This window comes from Podarcis liolepis, assembly GCF_965112155.1.
Source record: "Podarcis liolepis genome assembly, chromosome: 7".
NCBI lineage: Eukaryota > Metazoa > Chordata > Lepidosauria > Squamata > Lacertidae > Podarcis > Podarcis liolepis.
The window spans coordinates 6,401,529-6,420,839 of record NC_139561.1 but is presented as its reverse complement, the minus strand read 5'-3'; the positions used below and the strand labels follow the sequence as shown (position 1 = coordinate 6,420,839).

General features: G+C 48.3%; 1 protein-coding gene and 1 long non-coding RNA gene across 3 annotated transcripts in view; both read left to right on the top strand.

The window, feature by feature from the left end:
• The window catches only part of ARHGAP25 (Rho GTPase activating protein 25), a 37,415-nt gene extending 27,865 nt beyond the window's left edge, over positions 1 to 9,550 (top strand). For both annotated transcript variants that reach the window (XM_083514242.1, XM_083514243.1), the window contains 7 exons: positions 48 to 255; positions 811 to 943; positions 1,981 to 2,054; positions 4,227 to 4,348; positions 5,555 to 5,760; positions 7,452 to 8,047; positions 9,016 to 9,550. In XM_083514242.1, coding sequence (XP_083370368.1) covers positions 48 to 255; positions 811 to 943; positions 1,981 to 2,054; positions 4,227 to 4,348; positions 5,555 to 5,760; positions 7,452 to 8,047; positions 9,016 to 9,214 — 1,538 coding nt within the window. In that variant the 3' untranslated portion in view covers positions 9,215 to 9,550. The remainder of the gene's footprint in view (positions 1 to 47; positions 256 to 810; positions 944 to 1,980; positions 2,055 to 4,226; positions 4,349 to 5,554; positions 5,761 to 7,451; positions 8,048 to 9,015) is intronic.
• Positions 9,551 to 12,753: 3,203 nt separating this feature from the next.
• LOC310712001 lies at positions 12,754 to 13,667 on the top strand. The gene is made up of 2 exons (XR_014528714.1): positions 12,754 to 13,166; positions 13,514 to 13,667. It is a non-coding gene; the product is annotated as an uncharacterized lncRNA (long non-coding RNA).
• The last annotated feature ends 5,644 nt before the right edge of the window (positions 13,668 to 19,311 follow it).

Below are 19,311 nucleotides of genomic sequence, written 5' to 3'. Positions count from 1 at the left end.
GAGAACCTATCTTTCTTTTGTGTCTTCTTCTCTCTCCCCCCCACCAGTGGTTTTTGGTCAACAGCTGGTGGAGACCATGGTATATGAGCAGAAATTTGGGAAGCATCAGGTCCCCATCTTGGTTGAGAAATGTGCCGAGTTCATCAGGAAGCACGGCCTGAACGAAGAGGGCATCTTCCGACTTCCTGGCCAGGACAACCTGGTGAAAGAGTTGCGGGATGCCTTTGACGCGGGAGAGAGGCCGTCCTTTGACCAGTAGGTGGCGTATTTCTCAAGGGAATCCAAGGCTGCCAGTTCTGGGATTTCACACCCTACATTCTCCCCACACTTTAGGCCAGGGGTCAGCAACCTTTTCCAGCCGTGGGCTGGTCCACTGTCCCTCAGACCATGTGGTGGGCCAGACTATTTTTTTTTTGGGGGGGAATGAATTCCTATGCCCCACAAATAACTCAGAGATGCATTTTAAATAAAAGGACACATTCTACTCACGTAAAAACACACTGATTCCTGGACCATCCGCAGGCCGGATTGAGAAGGCGATTGGGCCTCATCCTGCCCCCGGGCCTTAGTTTGCCTACCCCTGCTTTAGGCTCACACGCATGCCTTCAGAGAAATGCTGGAATAAAAGTATTCTGATATGGTGTTCTATTTGGGTGCTGAATTCTGCCCCACTTTTGAAGTTCCTTAAAGCGAAACCTAGAGTTGCATGGGTATGCCATGTCCCCGTTTTCCCAGCACTGTTTTGGGGTCTGCTCCTGCCAGTAGCAAGGTCTTTTGCATGCCTCTCTATCTCCTTTCCTTATTTTGCAGAGACACAGACGTCCACACGGTGGCTTCTCTGCTTAAACTCTACCTCAGGGAACTCCCTGAGCCTGCCATACCTTGGACACAGTACGAGGATTTCCTCTTGTGCGGCCAGCTTCTGACGGCCGATCAGGCAAAGGTTCGGAATAACGCACCTCTTGTCAGTATTCTCATGTTACTTTCCAGGATGCAGTGAATATGCACACTTATTCTATGGGTTATGCAAACAGCCTGAGCTGCCTTGGGACGCACTTCTAAGGGCAGTACAGTGGTACCTCGGAAGTCGAACGGAATCCGTTCCGGAAGTCCGTTCGACTTCCAAAAAGTTCAGAAACCAAGGCGCGGCTTCCGATTGGCTGCAGGAATCTCCTACAGCCAATCAGAAGCCGCGGAAGCCCCGTCAGACGTTCAGGTTCCAAAGAACGTTCACAAACCGGAACACTCACTTCCAGGTTTGCGGCGATCAGGAGCCAAAACGTTCGACTTGCAAGGCGTTTGGGATCCAAGGTACGACTGTCTTCACTTTCTCTCCCTCCCACAGTCCTCACAAAAATTGCACCTCCAAAGCTGCTCTTTGCATGTCACAGGAAGTTCCTATTGAAGCCAATGAAGCCTCCCATTGAAATGCAAACAGCGCTTTCTGAGATTCTTGCCAGTGCCTTGGCAAGGAGAAAAAGAGTTAATCTTTTGACCATGGCCCCCTGAAGCTGCTCAGGCTTCCCCCTGCCCAGCTGCTATTGGCATAAGGAAAACCATGTATGTTGATTGCGTTCGATTGCTTGCTCTGTTGCACCCCACCCCCAAACCCGCTGTTTACTGCTGAATCTCAAGTTTTCTCTGGATCAATGTTTGCTCCAATTTACTGCCAAGAAGCGGGTTTTTTGGGACAAAGCGGTGGGGCAAAAGCAAAACCACTTGAACCGATGCTTTGTAGGGACAAGTACAAGGATAAGAGCTTTTGATATTGAAAAAGACTACCTCAGAAGGTTTTTAAAGGGAGGTTTGGTGGTCGTCTGTTCGGGATCCTTTAGCAGTGATTCCTGCCTTGCAGGGGGGCTGGACTGGATGGGCTTTTGTGTCCCCTTCCAAGTCTACAATTCTATGAAATGACAGTGTTATTTTGTGCTAGGGATAAATGCTTGTGACAACTGAAAACCCAGCCTTATCTTCTTCTAGGGTCATCGTCAGCTAGTGAAGCAGCTCTCTCTTCTGCCTCGGGACAATTACAACCTCCTCAGTTACATCTGCCGGTAGGTGCCCATTCACTGATGTACAGTCATACCTCGGGTTACAGACGCTTCAGGTTGCGTGTTTTGGGGTTGCGCATCGTGCCAAACCTGGAAGTACCGGAACGGGTTACAGTGGTGCCTCGCAAGACGAAAAGAAACCGTTCTGTGTTTCTCTTCGTCTAGCGGTTTTTTCGTCTTGCGAAGCAAGCCCATTGACGGATTAGAGGATTAGCGCTATTAGTGGCTTTTAGCGGCTTATCGGCTTATCGGATCAGCTGATAAGCAGCTTAGCGGCTTAGAAAAAAAGGGGGGGGAAAACCCCGCAGGAACTCGCAAGACATTTTCGTCTTGCGAAGCAAGCCCATAGGAGATTCGTTTTGCGAAGCACCTCCAAAACGGAAAACTCTTTCGTCTAGCGAGTTTTCCGTCTTGCGAGGCATTTGTCTTGCGGGGCACCACTGTACTTCCGGGTTTTGGCGCATGCGCAGAAGCGCCGAATCGCGACTCGCACATGCGCAGACACGGCACTGTGGGTTGCGAACGCTGCGGGTTGCGAACGTGCCTCCCGTACGGATCACGTTCGCAACCCGAGCGTCCACTGTATTTGCATCTCGCCATTTTACACCAGGAGATGTACAAGTTGCCACACCCAAACCCTCTCGCTGGCAGGGGACTCATTTGCAGACCACAGTGTGCTGTGAATTTCAGTTCCAACTTCTGGGACCTTCACATTGTTAGAGCTGGAAATCTTAATCTTCTGTTTGTCCGAGAAAGAAGTAAGCAGAAACATTTGGTAATTTTCAGATTCTTCAGGACTGGGACAAGCCCCCTAAGTAGAAAGAACGTATAGAGCACCGGTTTTGTTTTAATATGTATGTTTTGTTCTTGTTTTGTATTTTTATGTTGTTAACTATCCTGTGATCTTTGCATGGAGGGCAATATACAAATTTGAATAATAATAATAATAATAATAATAGGTTCCCAAAGTGGGCACTGGAGATATATATGGCAGGTATCGTTGGATCAAGTTTATAAGTTTAGTTGAATTACCGTATTTTTTGCTCTATAAGACTCACTTTTTCCCTCCTAGAAAGTAAGGGGAAATGTGTGTGCGTCTTATGGAGCGAATGCAGGCTGCGCAGCTATCACAGAAGCCAGAACAGCAAGAGGGATTGCTGCTTTCACTGCGCAGCGATCCCTCTTGCTGTTCTGGCTTCTGAGATTCAGAATATTTTTTTTCTTGTTTTCCTCCTCCAAAAACTAGGTGCATCTTGTGGTCTGGTGCGTCTTATAGACCGAAAAATACGGTAATTGTTATATGTAAAAAAGCAATAAAATACCTTTTTAAAAAAATAGTTGGCGCCGGGAGGCATGCTTTTCTCCCCTCAATACGCAGATGAAGCATTTGCACAGGCTAAACTGAGAAAGTGTTTTAGTTCTTTTAAAAAATAAAGTAAAATGCTGTCATTTTGCAACTCATGCATGTGTAATTTCAGCTTCACGTGCTGCCGGCAAGCCGGCTGAAATTGCACAAATTAAACTCATGTAAGGGGGAGAGCATAAAAGCTCTATTTTTTGCTTGAGGGGAACAAGACCTTTTTGGCATGCTGGGTCCTGGAGGCAAAATTGCTTGCACAGTAGTGCTTCCAAGTGGTTGTTTTCAGTACCTACGTACATTTTATTTGTATGCTGCTTTTTGATAGTTGAAACCATGTTCAAGGTGGCTTATAACATGAAAAAACCCCAAAATCACAACATAACAAAATTACAGTCATAAGCAACAAACAAAACTTCAAAAAACAAACAGCCAAATTGAACAATTTCCACATGAAATCTAAAGATCTAAAACAAAGATACAAAAATTCATATCAATAACAGCAACCCTCCTGCCCTCCAGACACAGCCCCCTAAACAATACTCCAGCCCAGCTGTTTTTGTAGTTGGAGTCAGTCCGGACCCACCTTCCCAGGCCAAGGGGAAAAGGCCTGCAAGGTGCAGGGAGCAGGTCTTCCAGGACTCACAGCCAAGACGGACTATATGCAATTTTGACTTTACATGCAACTCGCCCCACTGCCCTAGGCACCACCCCCGTGCAAATTGTGAGTTGACTGTAATCATAATAAAAAACAAACCTATGGACCTGTTATTGCTGGACTCTCACTTTCTGATTTTCTGGCCTCCGGATTCTGGCAGGTTCCTGCATGAAGTCCAGCAGAGTTCCTCCACCAACAAGATGAGTGTGGAGAATCTGGCGACAGTGTTTGGAGTGAATCTCATCAGACCAAAGATAGAAGACCCTGCCACCATTATGAGAGGTGCAATGGGGTGGAAGGGTGGGGTGTTTGTATGAAACAAGGTGCCCCATTTATCCAACAAGGTGCACCCCATTTTGCAAATGTTCATATACTGTATTTTGCGCTCTATAAGATGCACTTTTTCCCTCCTAAAACGTAAGGGGAAATGTGTGTGTGTCTTATGGAGTGAATGCAGCGTGTGCAGCTATCCCAAAGATAGCCAAAACAGCAAGAGGGATTTCTGCGCTCCCTCTCGTTGTTCTAGCTTCACCGCACAGGGAGCGTTCATCCTGCTGCCCTGAGGAGGCTTTGCACGGCTATCCCAGAAGCCAGAACAGCGAGAGGGATTGTTGCGCAGCACTCCCTCTTGCTGTTCTAGCTTCTGGCTTAGCCCCTCAGTCCCTTCCCCCACCTCCCAGAAAAGCCCCCAAGAGCCGCGCTCCGTTTAAAGAGCCACGCGGCTCTTGGGGGTTTTTCTCTGAGGAGGGAGAAGGGCCTTTTCCTCAGGGAAAAGCCTGCAAATGCCACACACACGCTCCACACGGCTCGTGAAAGGGAGCGCTGAGCAGAGCCTGGGATGCATACAGGCTCAGCTCAGCGCTCCCTTTAAAGAATTTTTTTTTTTCTGGCATTCCCCCTCTGAAAACTAGGTGCGTCTTATGGTGTTATAGAGCGAAAAATACGGTATGTTAGTGCAACCTACATTTCTATATTATTAAATGAAGCTGATACAGTGGTGCCTCGCAAGACGAAAAGAATCCGTTCTGTGATTCTCTTCGTCTACCGGTTTTTTTCATCTTGCGAAGCAAGCCCATTGAAGGATTAGCGGATTAGCGCTTTTAGAGGCTTTTAGCTGCTTTTAGCGGCTTATCTGCTGATCGGATCAGCTGATAAGCGGCTTAGCGGCTTAGAAAAGGGGGGGGGAGGGAAAAAAACCAGCAGGAACTCGCAAGACATTGTCGTCTTGCGAAGCAAGCCCATAGGAGATTCGTTTTGCGAAGCACCTCCAAAACGGAAAACTCTTTCGTCTAGTGAGTTTTCCGTCTTGCGAGGCATTCGTCTTGCGGGGCACCAATGTATTGTATAGATCAGTGTCTCCCAATTGGTGGTCCTGGGGCCCCAGGGGGTCTCCGTAACCTACCCAGGGGGTCCGTGGCACCATTCCTCCTGCCCCAGGCTTCTACCTAGCATGATCCTTTGGTGTGTTCCTCCCCCCCCCCCCCGCAGGCACTCCCCAGATCCAGAAAGTGATGTCAACCTTGATCAGCGACCATGAAAAGCTCTTCCCCGTATCGAAAGACGTGGCTCCTGCTCCGCCTCTGCAGAAGAGTGACTCCAATAAATCCCCAGTTCCTCGCAGCTCCGTCGGCTGGGATGCCGCCCAGAGGCCGCTCATGGCCAGGGTGGGGAGCAGGACTCTCCTGCGGCAAATCGTGAGCAGCGTTTATTATTATTATTTATTAATTTGTACCCCACCTTTCTTTCCTCCTAGGGGCTCAAGGCTGCGTACATATTTCTCCCCCCCTCCATTTTATCATTGCAACCACCCTGCGAGGTAGGCAAGGCTGAGAGTGAGTGAGTGGCCTGAAGTCACCCAGTGAGCTTCCTGTCTGAGTGGGGATTTGAACCCTGTCCTCCCAGGTCTCAGTCTGGCACTCTGACCACTGCACTACACTGCCTCTCCGTCTTTCTTTGTGGCCTCTGTGTCTTACCCATGCGCCACAGGGGGTGTGATGCACATTCATTTAGTTGCTTACTGAAATATACTCAGAGTCGCAAAGTGATTTCATGCTCTTTATTCAGCTCATAGTGGTGAGGAGGAATGAATGAAAGTCCCCTCACAGTATCTGCTTTATATACATTATTTACACAATGGGCTGCACATGATTGGCTAATTCTGGAATTCTACTGTAAGCCAATCAGGTTGTGGATTCACTTCTATCTGGAGCAGGATTGGGTGGTTCCTGCCAACCAATCATACTGCTGCATTGTTCTAGGACCAATCAGACTGCTGCATTCTGAATCCTATTGTTCCAGGACCAATCAGACTGCTGCAGTTTGGATCCTATTCAACTCAGTACATAACACTTACAGAATTGACGAAGTGGCTTCCAAAAAAACGAAAAAGCAACATGAAATCTAACACAATGCAGCAGGGATATGAAAACAAATAAAGGCAGGCAGAGCGAGATGCAAACGCAAAATGAGCCACAGCGACAAGACTTCACTAGTGGCAAATAGAGCCGAAATGGTTTCCAAGGCGTGAATCTCAGAAGAGCCTGCTGGATGAGGCCAATGACCCATCTGGTCCAGTATCCTGGTCTCACAGGGGCGAACCAGATGCAACCTATGGGAAACAAGCAAGCTGTGGGGAGGTGCAGGGAGGCAGGAGAAGATATATTGTTTATTAATATCCTTCCTAACTTGCACTAACAAGTTCCTTTACTGAGCAGAGTTTACATTCTCCTTTTTACACGCAAAGCAGATAGCTGGTTGCAGGCTTGTGTAAGCCTCTCACTATTACAGTGGTACCCCGCAAGACGAATGCATCACAAGACGGAAAACTCGCTAGACGAAAGAGTTTTCCATTTTGGAGGTGCTTCGCAAAACGAATCTCCTATGGGCTTGCTTCGCAAGACGACAATGTCTTGCGAGTTCCTGCTGGGTTCCCCCCCCCTTTTTCTAAGCCGCTAAGTCGCTTATCAGCTGATCCGATCAGCAGATAAGCCACTAAAAGCCTCTAAAAGCCGCTAATAGCGCTAATCCGCTAATCCTTCAATGGGCTTGCTTCACAAGACGAAAAAAACCGCTAGACGAAGAGAATCACAGAACGGATTATTTTCGTCTTGCGAGGCACCACTGTATACAATTCAGTCAGTCTCAGACTGAACTGTGCATTCCCGGTAAGTTCCCTTGAATCCCTCTTAAAAGAATAAAGATCATTTGGGTCGCCCTTTTCTGAACCTTTTCCAGCTCTATAATGTTCTTTTTGAAGTCAGGCGACCAAAACTGGATGCAGTATTCCAAGTGCGGTTGCACTGATTTGCCTGAAAAAACAGCCCTGCCCTTCCGGTGTCTAGTTTGGCCTCGGCATTTGCTTGAAGGTTTCTCTCTTCTCTTTCAGAAAGACAACCCTGACGCCTCCATCTCCGAATCGGCTGCCGGGTCAGCTGAGGCGGCAGAAAGTAACGGGGAGATGCAGCCCAGCGACGTTCTGGGGACGTGGACAGAAGAGCCCAGGAAAAGGACTCAGACACTACCCAGCAGGAAATGCTTTTCCTTCCTTTCCTCCAACAGAGGGAACCAAAGCACGGATGGAAATGAGATTTTCAACAGTGAATTTTGGTCCTCGCCTTCCCCAGCCGGCCTGCAGCCTGTTTCTTCTACAGGTGCCCACAAAAGGACCCTCTCAGGGGGTCTGTCCAAGTGGTTCAATCTCCCACAGGCTTCCAACTCCCACACCCCCAGTGGTTCAGCGATGGAAACGAGGAAAGAGGCCCAGAATGAGAGACCATTGGACCAGATTAGTGAAATTTCAGGACAGGGTTCTCCAATACATGACATTCCTCATCCTGGGCAAAACGGGACAGTGGTTGCAAACCCCAGTCCTGAAAACAGGGGCTGCTATTCAGAGGACCCCAAGGTGCTTAGGAAGATGATTGCGGAGCTGAAGGAGGAGATGGAGTCGCAGAAAAAGGACTATGAAGAGCAAATTAGGAGGTAATGCAAAATAACTCAGTTGAGTCTGTTTCTCTCTGAAGCTGATAGTTTTATTTTATTATTTATTTGTTCCATTCTCACTGCACCTTTTTCTCCATGGAGTTCAAGGTACATGGTTCTCTCCCCCCCCCCCCCCAACATTCCTTCTTTAATCCCCAGAACAATAATATTCTTGGGGGGTGTTGTTATTGTTTGTTATTATAGTATGCATTTTTTTGTATTTCATCTAATCCCAGTGCCCTGCAGTCATCAAAAAGAATGCATATTCTCTCCTCCCCACCCCAGAAATTTCCCCAAAGAATTATGGGAAACAAGTGTCATTTATATATCATTTCTTACTCCCATCAAATTGATCTCTTAATGGATAAACCTGCAAATACAGAATGTGGCTGTTTGCCGGGTGCTTGAACCATCTTCAGCATCCTTCCTGAACTTTGGGCTCTCCTGATCTTTAGGGCTTCAACTTCCACCAGCCCCAGTGTCCATCCAGCCATCTTCCCATCAGCTACGGCATCCTAGGGCTGTGCTGGGTAGAGCAGGTGCAACTAGCAGCCCAAAGCTACCAGAGATAGCACCATGTTGAGGAAGGCAGAACAGTAATAATACCACAGAATGGCTGCGTCCATCCTCCATGCCCCGGCTGCCAGCAAACCACGCTACGCTGCTGACAAGATGGCATCTTCCATTCCATGTATAGAAACTAAGTGGGTTGGCAGTTGAAATTAGCTTCAACGCTGGCAATGGGATAGTTGCCCCTTAGGGCAGCAAGCCAGTTTAAGGCGGCATGTGATAGGCCTGCTTTGATCTCCAACAGAATGGCCAAGGGCTCAGGAGGAAGGGCTGGGGAGAAGTGGGGAAAGCTATCACTGAAATCCTCCCATCACCTGCCGCCTGAGGCATGTGGCCACACTCTCCTAACGGTAGGGCCTGCCCTGCCTGTTGACATCACTTCCCATTTTTTTTTGCAGCCTCGAGAAGGAGAACTACGAGGTCTGGGCCAAAGTGGTAAGGCTGAACAAAGAGATCGAGGAAGAAAAGAATAGGTTCACCGAGCTGGAAAGTAAGCTTCAGAGCATCGAGCGTTCCCAGGCTGACGTTGAAAAGAAGAACAAACTTCTGGAGAACTCCATAAAGTCCATGATCCAATCTGCAACGAAAACTGACTAAGGGGAAGGGCAGCTCATTCTGAACAGAAACTAGCCGTGCTCCTTGCAGGGCAGGGGGGCGGTCAGAGGCTCTTTCGAGCACCGGGCCTGCTTTTCTTCCAATGGCCTGATGTGCTGGGTCACGGGTCAGGCCTGGTGGAGACTGGTGGGTCCCGGGCGGCTGATAGATGCTCCTAGGAGATGCTGGAGAGCTGCAGGCCGCAACGTCCTCCCACGCCCAACTCTCTTTGCAATAACAGCACAGCCGCCTCAGGCCATTTTCCTTCCTTACCCCCATTGATTAAACATGCCGTTCTTGTGGCCAAACTGCAAGAGCTGCCACCCCAGCAGTCTTTCACTTGCTGGCTTTTTGTGTGTGTTTTCATTCCATGTTGTATTTATTTTGCCAGGACAGAGTTCAGCCCTCCTTTTAACCCTGCTTGATTGCAGGGCTATGCATGGGGTTCCCATACCCCAACTCATGCAAATAAGAGACCAATGAGGCTGGTTTTTTGGGTTAAAACAGGCCACAACTTTATTGAATACAGATGAAAGAGGTTTGGCTTGGACATGGGGCAATCAAAATACTTCCGGCCCGCCTGCCAGAAGTGATGCGTGGTCAATCCAGACGGGGCTTCCTAAGACTTACATCAAATAGGGTGGCTGTGGCGATCACACAGGGACCCCGGACGTTTAATGGTCTATTGATCCCTGTGCCACCACTGTGCTCGCTTCCCCACTGCCACCAATCAGTTACTCTCGGGTAAAACACTGAGTCCAGTCAGTTGTTAAAAGTGAACCAAAAAAAACAAGTTTATTTTACAAACATTAACAAGTTTATGGTTTCTCAAATAATATTCCTGTCAGTATCTTAACTTTAGTTTCTTTACCGGCCTGTACCTTCCTAATACCTTCTGACTGATTATCTCAGCTGTTTGACTGACTCCTCTTAACAAATTCTCTCCCTCTCTCACACCAGACTAGCCCAACCCACAGACTTACCGTATTTTTCGCTCTGTAAGACGCACCAGACCACAAGACGCACCTAGTTTATGGAGGAGGAAAACAAGAAGAAAAACATTCTGAATCTCAGAAGCCAGAACAGCAAGAGGGATCGCTGCGCAGCGAAAGCAGCAACCCCTCTTGCTGTTCTGGCTTCTGGGATAGCTGCGCAGCCTGCATTCACTCCATAAGACGCACACACATTTCCCCTTACTTTTTAGGAGGGGAAAAGTGAGTCTTATAGAGCAAAAAATACGGTATCTTCTCTGACTCTTCTAACTCCAGACTGTCTTCTCAACAACTCACTACAAAAAACTCTCTGTTCTTAAACCTTATACACAGTTAACTCTGCCCCCTGGGTTCCCATTGGTTAGTCATTTTACAGTTAGTCAACCCTTTCCCTATGAACCCAGTATGATGTCACACACATAGGCGGGCAAACGCCACAGTGGCCCTTGCAGGGCCCACCATCTGGGGGGGGGGTGCCTTCAGTCCTGGCCCCCCTGGGCATGTGGACATGGCCACTCCCCCCGGATCTCTTTAACAGGATACCCCAGCATTTGGAGGGGTAGGCGAAGACTACAACCTCCCCTCCATCCAAAACAAAGGATTCCCCCAATGCCCAATCTGTTGTGATGATTGCTATGAGGTAGACAAAACCACCGGGTCAGGGCCAATTAGCCCAGTGGGCAAATTCCTACCCGGCCCCTTAAAGACCGATGACCACCGTAGCCACAGCAAAGTCATTGACTACCAGCTTAAACCGAGTGTGGGTGGGCAGGGGAAAAACTCAGCGAAGGAACAAATAGGTAGTGTCCCAGGTGTGGGCTGCTTAAATGGGCAAGGGGCGGATCCAAGGGAAGGCTACCTGCTCTGCTGGCTCTGCCCCTGGCACAGCCCAAGTCCCCAGCCTGCATCCCCATTAGCCAAAGCCGGGTGCAGGCTAGGATCCAGTTCCTGATAGGAAGGGCACCACTATCAGGAAGAGCAGGCCCAGTTCCCTCGCCCCAGTGAAGCCTCTGCCATCCTGCAACGCCACGGCACCAAAAGGGGTGAGTAGTCTTGCCATCTGAGGAAGAGCTGGATCAAGTCAGAGGGTGAGAGGCTCTGCTTTGGCAGCCAGGTGGATTTACATGGGGGGAGTGGGAGCTGGGGGAGAAAGGCTATTGACCAGGGCTATTGACTATTTGGCTCCGAAGCGCCCTCTCCGATTGCATGGAGCCCGTTCAGCCCTGTGGTTTTCCACGGATCTGAGGGCAATGAAACAGTCGCTGAGACAGCTAGAGCGCCGGTGGCAGATAACTCATTCTGAAGCTGACCTGACACGAGTTAGAGCTCAATGTCGAGCCTACCAGGCGGCAGTGGCGATGGCGAAGAAGACTTTCTTCACCGCCTCTATTGCATCTGCAGAAAACAGCAGCAGGAGACTCTTTCAAGTGGTTCGCAATTTAGCGGAACCACCTGCTCCATCAGGGCCCAGTAGGGGCCACATGATCTCCTGCAATGATTTTGCAAAGTTTTTTGCAGATAAAGTCGCCCAGATTCGGGAAGAGGTAGACTCCACCGTGGGAGCAGGGCCGGGGCGGGAGAGTGCTAGAGTCCTGTCTAGTCAAGTTGCGTGGGATCAATTCCAATCTGTTACCTCTGAGGATGTGGACAGGCTGCTTGGACGAGTGAAACCGATCACCTGTCTCCTCGATCCTTGCCCATCCTGGCTTATGAAAGCTAGCTGGAAAGGGCTGGGCAATGGGCTTCGTGGGGTGATGAATGCTTCTCTCTGTGAGAGAGTCTTCCCAGACCCTTCTCAGTAGAGGCACCCGCCCTGTGGAACGCCCTCCCACCAGATGTCAAAGAGAAAAACAACTACCAGACTTTTAGAAGACATCTGAAGGCAGTCCTGTTTAGGAAGCTTTTTATGTTTAATAGACTATTGTATTTTAATATTTTGTTGGAAGCCGCCCAGAGTGGCTTGGGAAACCCAGCCAGATGGGTGGGGTATAAATAATAAATTATTATTATTGTTATTATTAACTCTCCGAAGTGCCCCCCGTCACAATTTGGAAACCTTGTAGAATTACAGAATTGCAGAGCTGAAAGGGACACAAAGGGTCCTTCTCCCCCTGCAACCTCCATGACGGTGGCCTTGTGAGTCCAACAATTTATTTCCCATTCTAATTTTGGTCTGGCCACCCTGCTGTATAAAGGGACGCGGGTGGCACTATGGGTTAAACCACAGAGCCTAGGACTTGCTGATCAGAAGGTCAGCAGTTTGAATCCTCGCAACAGTGTCAGCTCCCGTTGCTCCCTGCTCCTGCCAACCTAGCAGTTTGAAAGCACCTCAAAGTGCAAGTAGATAAATAGGTAGCACTCCAGCGGGAAGGTAAACGGCGCTGCTCTGGTTTGCCAGAAGCAGCTTAGTCATGCTGGCCATATGACCCGGAAGCTGTACGCCGGCTCCCTCGGCCAATAAAGAGAGATGAGCGCCGCAATCCCAGAGTCGGTCACAACTGGACCTAATGGTCAGGGGTCCCTTTACCTTTACTTTACCCTGCTGTATGCCCCCTCCCAATTTTGACTGAAAGCAGTGTCAACCCAGTTAGCTGTTGCCTTCTTTGGTTTGATGGTACGTTCTATTTTATACTCACTGGCTGTGGCCAATTTGGTCCAAAACATCTGGCGCTTGGGGAAAGACTGCCCTGGACTGAAGGAGTCCCACAAAAACTTGACACTGAAAAGACTTTGTCTACTTTCACACTCTGGTGTTTGGTTCAGAGCTGCAATGAAACAAAACGTTGCCCAGTTGTCAGATGAGCAAATATTACACACCTGAACACATTGCATTGAACCTTTACACCCAACCCTTGAACCCTTATCTTTTTTTAAATGAAGAAATGTGTGTGTGGAAATGTCCAGTTGTTGCAAACACTGGGTATGTGCCTTCAAGGCTGGCTGGATAGCTTTAAGGTACAGTGGTGCCTCGCAAGACGAAAATAATCCATTCCGCGATTCTCTTCGTCTAGCGGTTTTTTCGTCTTGCGAAGCAACCCTATTAGCGGATTAGCGCAATTAGCGGTTTAGCGGATTAGCAGATATTAAAGGCTTAGTGGCTTATCTGCTAAAAGGCTATTATCGGCTTAGCGGCTTAGAAAAAGGGGGGGGAGCGTAAAAAAATCGGAACACTTGCAAGACGTTTTCGTCTTGCGAAGCAAGCCCATAGGGAAATTCGTCTTGCGAAGCAGCTCAAAAACGGAAAACCCTTTCGTCTAGCGGGTTTTCCGTCTTGCGAGGCATTCGTCTTGTGGGGCACCACTGTATTAAGCAGCCCCGAAGAGTGGATCGAGGTTCTAGTCCTGTGGGAGTCTGGCGGAGACACAAAACTGCTGAAGTGATGAAGAGATCTAACCTCCAAGTGGTTTCCTCCTATGCTGGAAGAAATACTGGCACATAAAATGATGGTTTCATCTCTGTATAAAGTCTCTGACAGTTTGTGTTCAAACAGTTCTTGAAATGTTCTATGAGCTCTGCTCTACTCTTTTCTACTCAAGAGTCCTCTAGCTGTTATTCCTGAATTTCAGGGGGTCGGACCAGATGACCCCTTGGGTCCCTTTCAAGGCTACAGTTCTGTGATCCTATGTCCCACCTGGTTAGTGCTCCATGTACTTTGTGTAGGTGAATAGGTTCGCCAACCGAAAGCCTGTAAGAGAAAGACATGAAGGCGTCTGGTGATGAAGAGTTAACAATGGGCTTTGCTCACATTTCAAAACATTTTCCTTAGCAGGCCAACAGCACATTTATTTTTTCTGACGCACGAGAGCTTGCCTCTGCAGCAAAGGGCTCTGAGACCAGGCCAAGTGGGTGTTCGTTTAGCATAAGCTTAAAAATTTCACCACTTCCTCTGCAGATAGGCCTGCATGAAAACGTTTCTGTTTCTAAAGAGCGGCACTAACCTCTTTGAATTATTTCTGTGTCCCCCACTTAAAATCCACAGGGTTTATAAGAATCGTATGCAGAGAGTTTATTTGCAGCCAGAAGGTCAAGGCAGTGGGAAGTTTGAACTGCTAATGGTTATTATATTTATAGAGAGGTCATCCCTTGGGGCCAGTGACCTTCCTGAAACTTGCACTACAACATCTGGTAGATGAAAACATGCCCTCCAACGCTGGGGATCTTGCATGTGCTGGGCCTGTTTTCTCAGGGAATTGTCACAGCTGCTGGTTTATGGAGCAAATCTTTAGACTGCAGCGTTCCTCAACGTGGTGCTCCCCAGATGTTTTGGCTGATGCATGGCGCTGGAGGATAAAACATTTGGAAGGGCACCACATTGGGAAAGGTGCTTTAGAGCATATTCCCCAGGCCTCTCCCCACCTGATAAGCTGTTTCACTTTATTTATTAATTTCATGAAATGTATACACTGCTTGATTGTGTGTGTGTGTGTATGGGGGGGGGGAACCAGACATACACAAAGCAGTTTACAAGAATGATAAAGCAACAAAACGATCTACAAGAAAAATCAACAGCAGCAATTTAAGACTTTCCAAAAGTTAAAATAACAATGGACTAAAAGCACATTAAAACTCGCAATAACTTTCTAAATAGAGTGGTACCTCGGAAGTCGAACGGAATCCATTCTGGAAGTCCGTTCGACTTCCAAAACGTTTGGAAACCAAGGCGTGGCTTCCGATTGACTGCAGCAAGCTCCTGCAGCCAATCAGAAGCTGCGTCAGACGTTCGGGTTCCAAAGAACGTTCGCAAACCTGAACACTCACTTCTGGGTTTGTGGCGTTCAGGAGCCAAAACGTCAGACTTGCAAGGCATTTGGGATCCAAGTTATGACTGTAGCTAAGTAAAGGTAAAGGGACCCCTGACCATTAGGTCCAATCGTGGACTACTCTGGGGTTGCGGCACTCATCTCGCTTTATTGGCCGAGGGAACCGGCGTACAGCTTCCAGGTCATGTGGCCAGCATGACTAAGCCACTTCTGGCGAACCAGAGCAGTGCACGGAAACGCCGTTTACCTTCCCGCTGGAGTGGTACCTATTTATCTACTTGCACTTTGACGTGCTTTCGAACTGCTAGGTTGGCAGGAGCAGGGACCGAGCAACGGGAGCTGACACTGTCGCGGGGATTCGAACCGCCGACCTTCTGATCGGCAAGTCCTAGGCTCTGTAGCTAGGTAGGCTTGTCTAAATAAGAATGTTTTTAGCAGGCACCTGCTTGACATCAATCAGCAGAGAGTTCCAAAGTGCAGATGCCGCCACACTTAAAGATCGGCTCTTGCAAATGCAGAGGGAGTATCCTGAGACTTCCCACCCTTGCCTCATGGTCCACATGCAGCCTGGCGACTTCAACCTTTACTTTATCTTCTATCAATATTAAATTGGCGTTTTGTGTGCATTGCAGGCCTGGCCCCCATATGCCTCAAAGTGAGAAAGAAGTGGAAATAAAACTGTCAGTGTCATGATGCCGTTTCACAAATCTATGGTGCAACCATGCTTGGAATACTCTGTACAGTTCTGGCCGCTTCACCTCAAAGCAGATATCGCAGGGTTGGAAAAGGGCAGCCAAAATGATCAAGGGGGGTGGAGCAGCTCCCCTACGAAGAAAACTTGCAGCATTTGGGACTTGTTAAGTTTTGAGCTGGAGAGGTTTTCTCCCTCTCTCAGAACACTAGAAGCCATGGACATCCAAGGTAGCCGAATGCTGGAAGATGCATGACAGATAAAAGGTAGCCTTGCCAACAAAGGTCCGTATAGTTCAAGCTATGGTTTTCCCAGTAGTGATGTATGGAAGTGAGAACTGGACCATAAAGAAGGCTGATCGCCGAAGAATTGATGCTTTTGAATTCTGGTGCTGGAGGAGACTCTTGAGAGTCCCATGGACTGCGAGAAGATCAAACCTCTCCATTCTGAAGGAAATCAGCCCTGAGTGCTCACTGGAAGGACAGATCCTGAAGCTGAGGCTCCAGAACTTTGGCCACCTCATGAGAAGAGAAGACTCCCTGGAAGACCCTGATGTTGGGAAAGATGGAGGGCACAAGGAGAAGGGGACGACAGAGGACGAGATGGTTGGACAGTGTTATTGAAGCTACCAACATGAGTTTGACCAAACTGCGGGAGGCAGTGGAAGACAGGAGTGCCTGGCGTGCTCTGGTCCATGGGGTCATGAAGAGTCGGACATGACTAAACAACAACAGCCATGTTGGTCTGCCGTAGTCAAAACAAAATTTTAAAAATTCCTTCCAGTAGCACCTTAGAGACCAACTAAGTTTGTTATTGGTGTGTTCTGATATCAGGAATCACAAGACAGAGAAACCAGTAGGAGAACACTTCAGTCTCCCAGGAGATTCTATACAAGATCTCCAAGTAGCTGTCTTATTATAAAAGAATTTCAGAAATAGACTGGAAAGAGAGGTTGCTGAGTTGCAACTTATTACCAAACTTAAAACCTTGGAGAGACCTGGTCTGAATAGAGACATTGGATTCTTATCTCATTATACATGATAAAGCTATTTTTAGCCATCTCACCCCTTGCTTTTTCCTGTAAGACCAATTGCAGTCGTTGACAGTCGTCAACAGGTTTACCACACCTATCAGCCAATCACCCATTCCCACCACCCTTCTGAGTAATACCCCTCCCCACCCTCTCACTATATTTAAGGGTCTGGTGACTTCTGTTTCAGTGTACAGTGGTACCTCGGGTTACATATTGTCAGGGAACTGACATCAGAGCAACGGGAGAAGGAGAGGCTCTCCGATTCTGCAGGGGAAGGTACCAGCACAAGGGGAAGACGTAGCTTGATAGAGGGGGAAGGAAATCAGCGTAACACCAAGGATCCAGGAGAGCAAATGGCAGAGGAGGTGGAAGGGCTCCTGGTTTCTTCCTTGGAAGTCAGTGAGGAGAGCACTGGTCCTCCACTACCCACGCCCTCCCTGTGCAGAAGACTTCTGCGCAATGAGAGGCGGAGACAATTGGGTGTCAAACAGCTTTTATGCTGGCAAAGGTTTAAGAAACGCCTACAGACAGATTCTGCTAGCGACTGAGGCAGCCACGCTGAGATGGGCTGTGCAGTCAAAACGGTTTAAACTATGCAACCAAGCTTCAAAGTGGGAAAGTTTACACACGAGTAACTCCCAACCACTACACATATGCTTCAGGTTACATACGCTTCAGGTTACAGACTCCGCTAACCCAGAAATAGTACCTCGGGTTAAGAACTTTGCTTCAGGATGAGAACAGAAATCATGCTCCGGTAGCACGGCAGCAGCAGGAGGCCCCATTAGCTAAAGTGGTGCTTCAGGTTAAGAACAGTTTCGGGTTAAGAACAGACCTCTGGAACGAATTAAGTACTTAACCCGAGGTACCACTGTATCTGAAGAAGTGTCCATGCACAAGAAAGCTCATACCAATTCAACATCTTTATCAACGACTTGGATGATGGACTCAAGGGCATCCTGATCAAATTTGCAGATGACACCAAACTGGGAGGGGTGGCTAACACCCCAGAGGACAGGATCACACTTCAAAACGACCTTGACAAATTAGAGAACTGGGCAAAAACAAACAAGATGAATTTTAACAGGGAGAAATGTAAAGTATTGCACTTGGGCAAAAAAATGAGAGGCACAAATACAAGATGGGTGACACCTGGCTTGAGAGCAGTACATGTGAAAAGGATCTAGGAGTCTTGGTTGACCACAAACTTGACATGAGCCAACAGTGTGACGCGGCAGCTAAAAAAGCCAATGCAATTCTGGGCTGCATCAATAGGAGTATAGCATCTAGATCAAGGGAAGTAATAGTGCCACTGTATTCTGCTCTGGTCAGACCTCACCTGGAGTACTGTGTCCAGTTCTGGGCACCACATTTCAAGAAGGACACTGACAAACTGGAACGTGTCCAGAGGAGGGCAACCAAAATGGTCAAAGGCCTGGAAACGATGCCTTATGAGGAACGGCTAAGGGAGCTGGGCATGTTTAGCCTGGAGAAGAGGAGGTTAAGGGGTGATATGATAGCCATGTTCAAATATATAAAAGGATGTCACATAGAGGAGGGAGAAAGGTTGTTTTCTGCTGCTCCAGAGAAGCAGACACAGAGCAATGGATCCAAACTACAAGAAAGAAGTTTCCACCTAAACATTAGGAAGAACTTCCTGACAGTAAGAGCTGTTCGACAGTGGAATTTGCTGGCAAGGAGTGTGGTGGAGTCTCCTACTTTGGAGGTCTTTAAGCAGAGGCTTGACAACCATATGTCAGGAGTGCTCTGATGGTGTTTCCTGCTTGGCAGGGGGTTGGACTCGATGGCCCTTGTGGTCTCTTCCAACTCTATGATACTATGATTCTATGATTCTATGATTCTATGATTCAATAACCTAATGGCTACAGTCTGCCTTCACATTCAGAGGCAAAGATGCTTCTGATCACCCTTTGCTGGAAGGGGGAGGTGAGAGGTTTCTTGTGCTCGGGTCCTGCTTGCGGTGGGTTTCCCATGGGGGCATCTGGGGGGGGGTCATCACTTTGAGAATAGGACGCTGGACTAGATGGGACACTGGCCTGATCCAGCGGGCTCTTCCAATGTTCATATGCTGCTATTGATGGCCATAAAAAGCGCCACCAGGTCTTCCAACTTGCAGAACCTGCCCCGTCCGAATTTGGACATTCAGAATTTGGGCATAGGTTGGGGGGGGTGTAGGCTGTCTTCTAGGCGGTGCTATCATCTGCAGCAGCTGGTGAAGCTTGTGAAAATTTGACTTATCACGTGTAAAAACGCGGTGCGATATTTCAGCCCTCTTGACACAACGTGCCGATGACGGGAACTGGGAAGGAGGGAATTTGGCTGTGCAAGACCCTGCTGGCTGGCTTGTTGCTGCATCCAGAGAGATATTTTCCACAGCTGGAATGGAGGGGGGGCATCGGGTTCATTTCTTATTAAAGAAACTAGGACACACGTGAGAGAATTTGGCATCTGCTCCCCTGAGCATGAGTTGTTGCTAATTTTCCTCTTCCCTGGCAACCTTGGGAAATTCCTTTTTTTTAAATGAAATGAAATAAGGTGCCTTTTTATTTTTTGCTTCTGGTTCACGCTTTCCTCTTCCACCTCCATTTTATTTTCCCATGCCT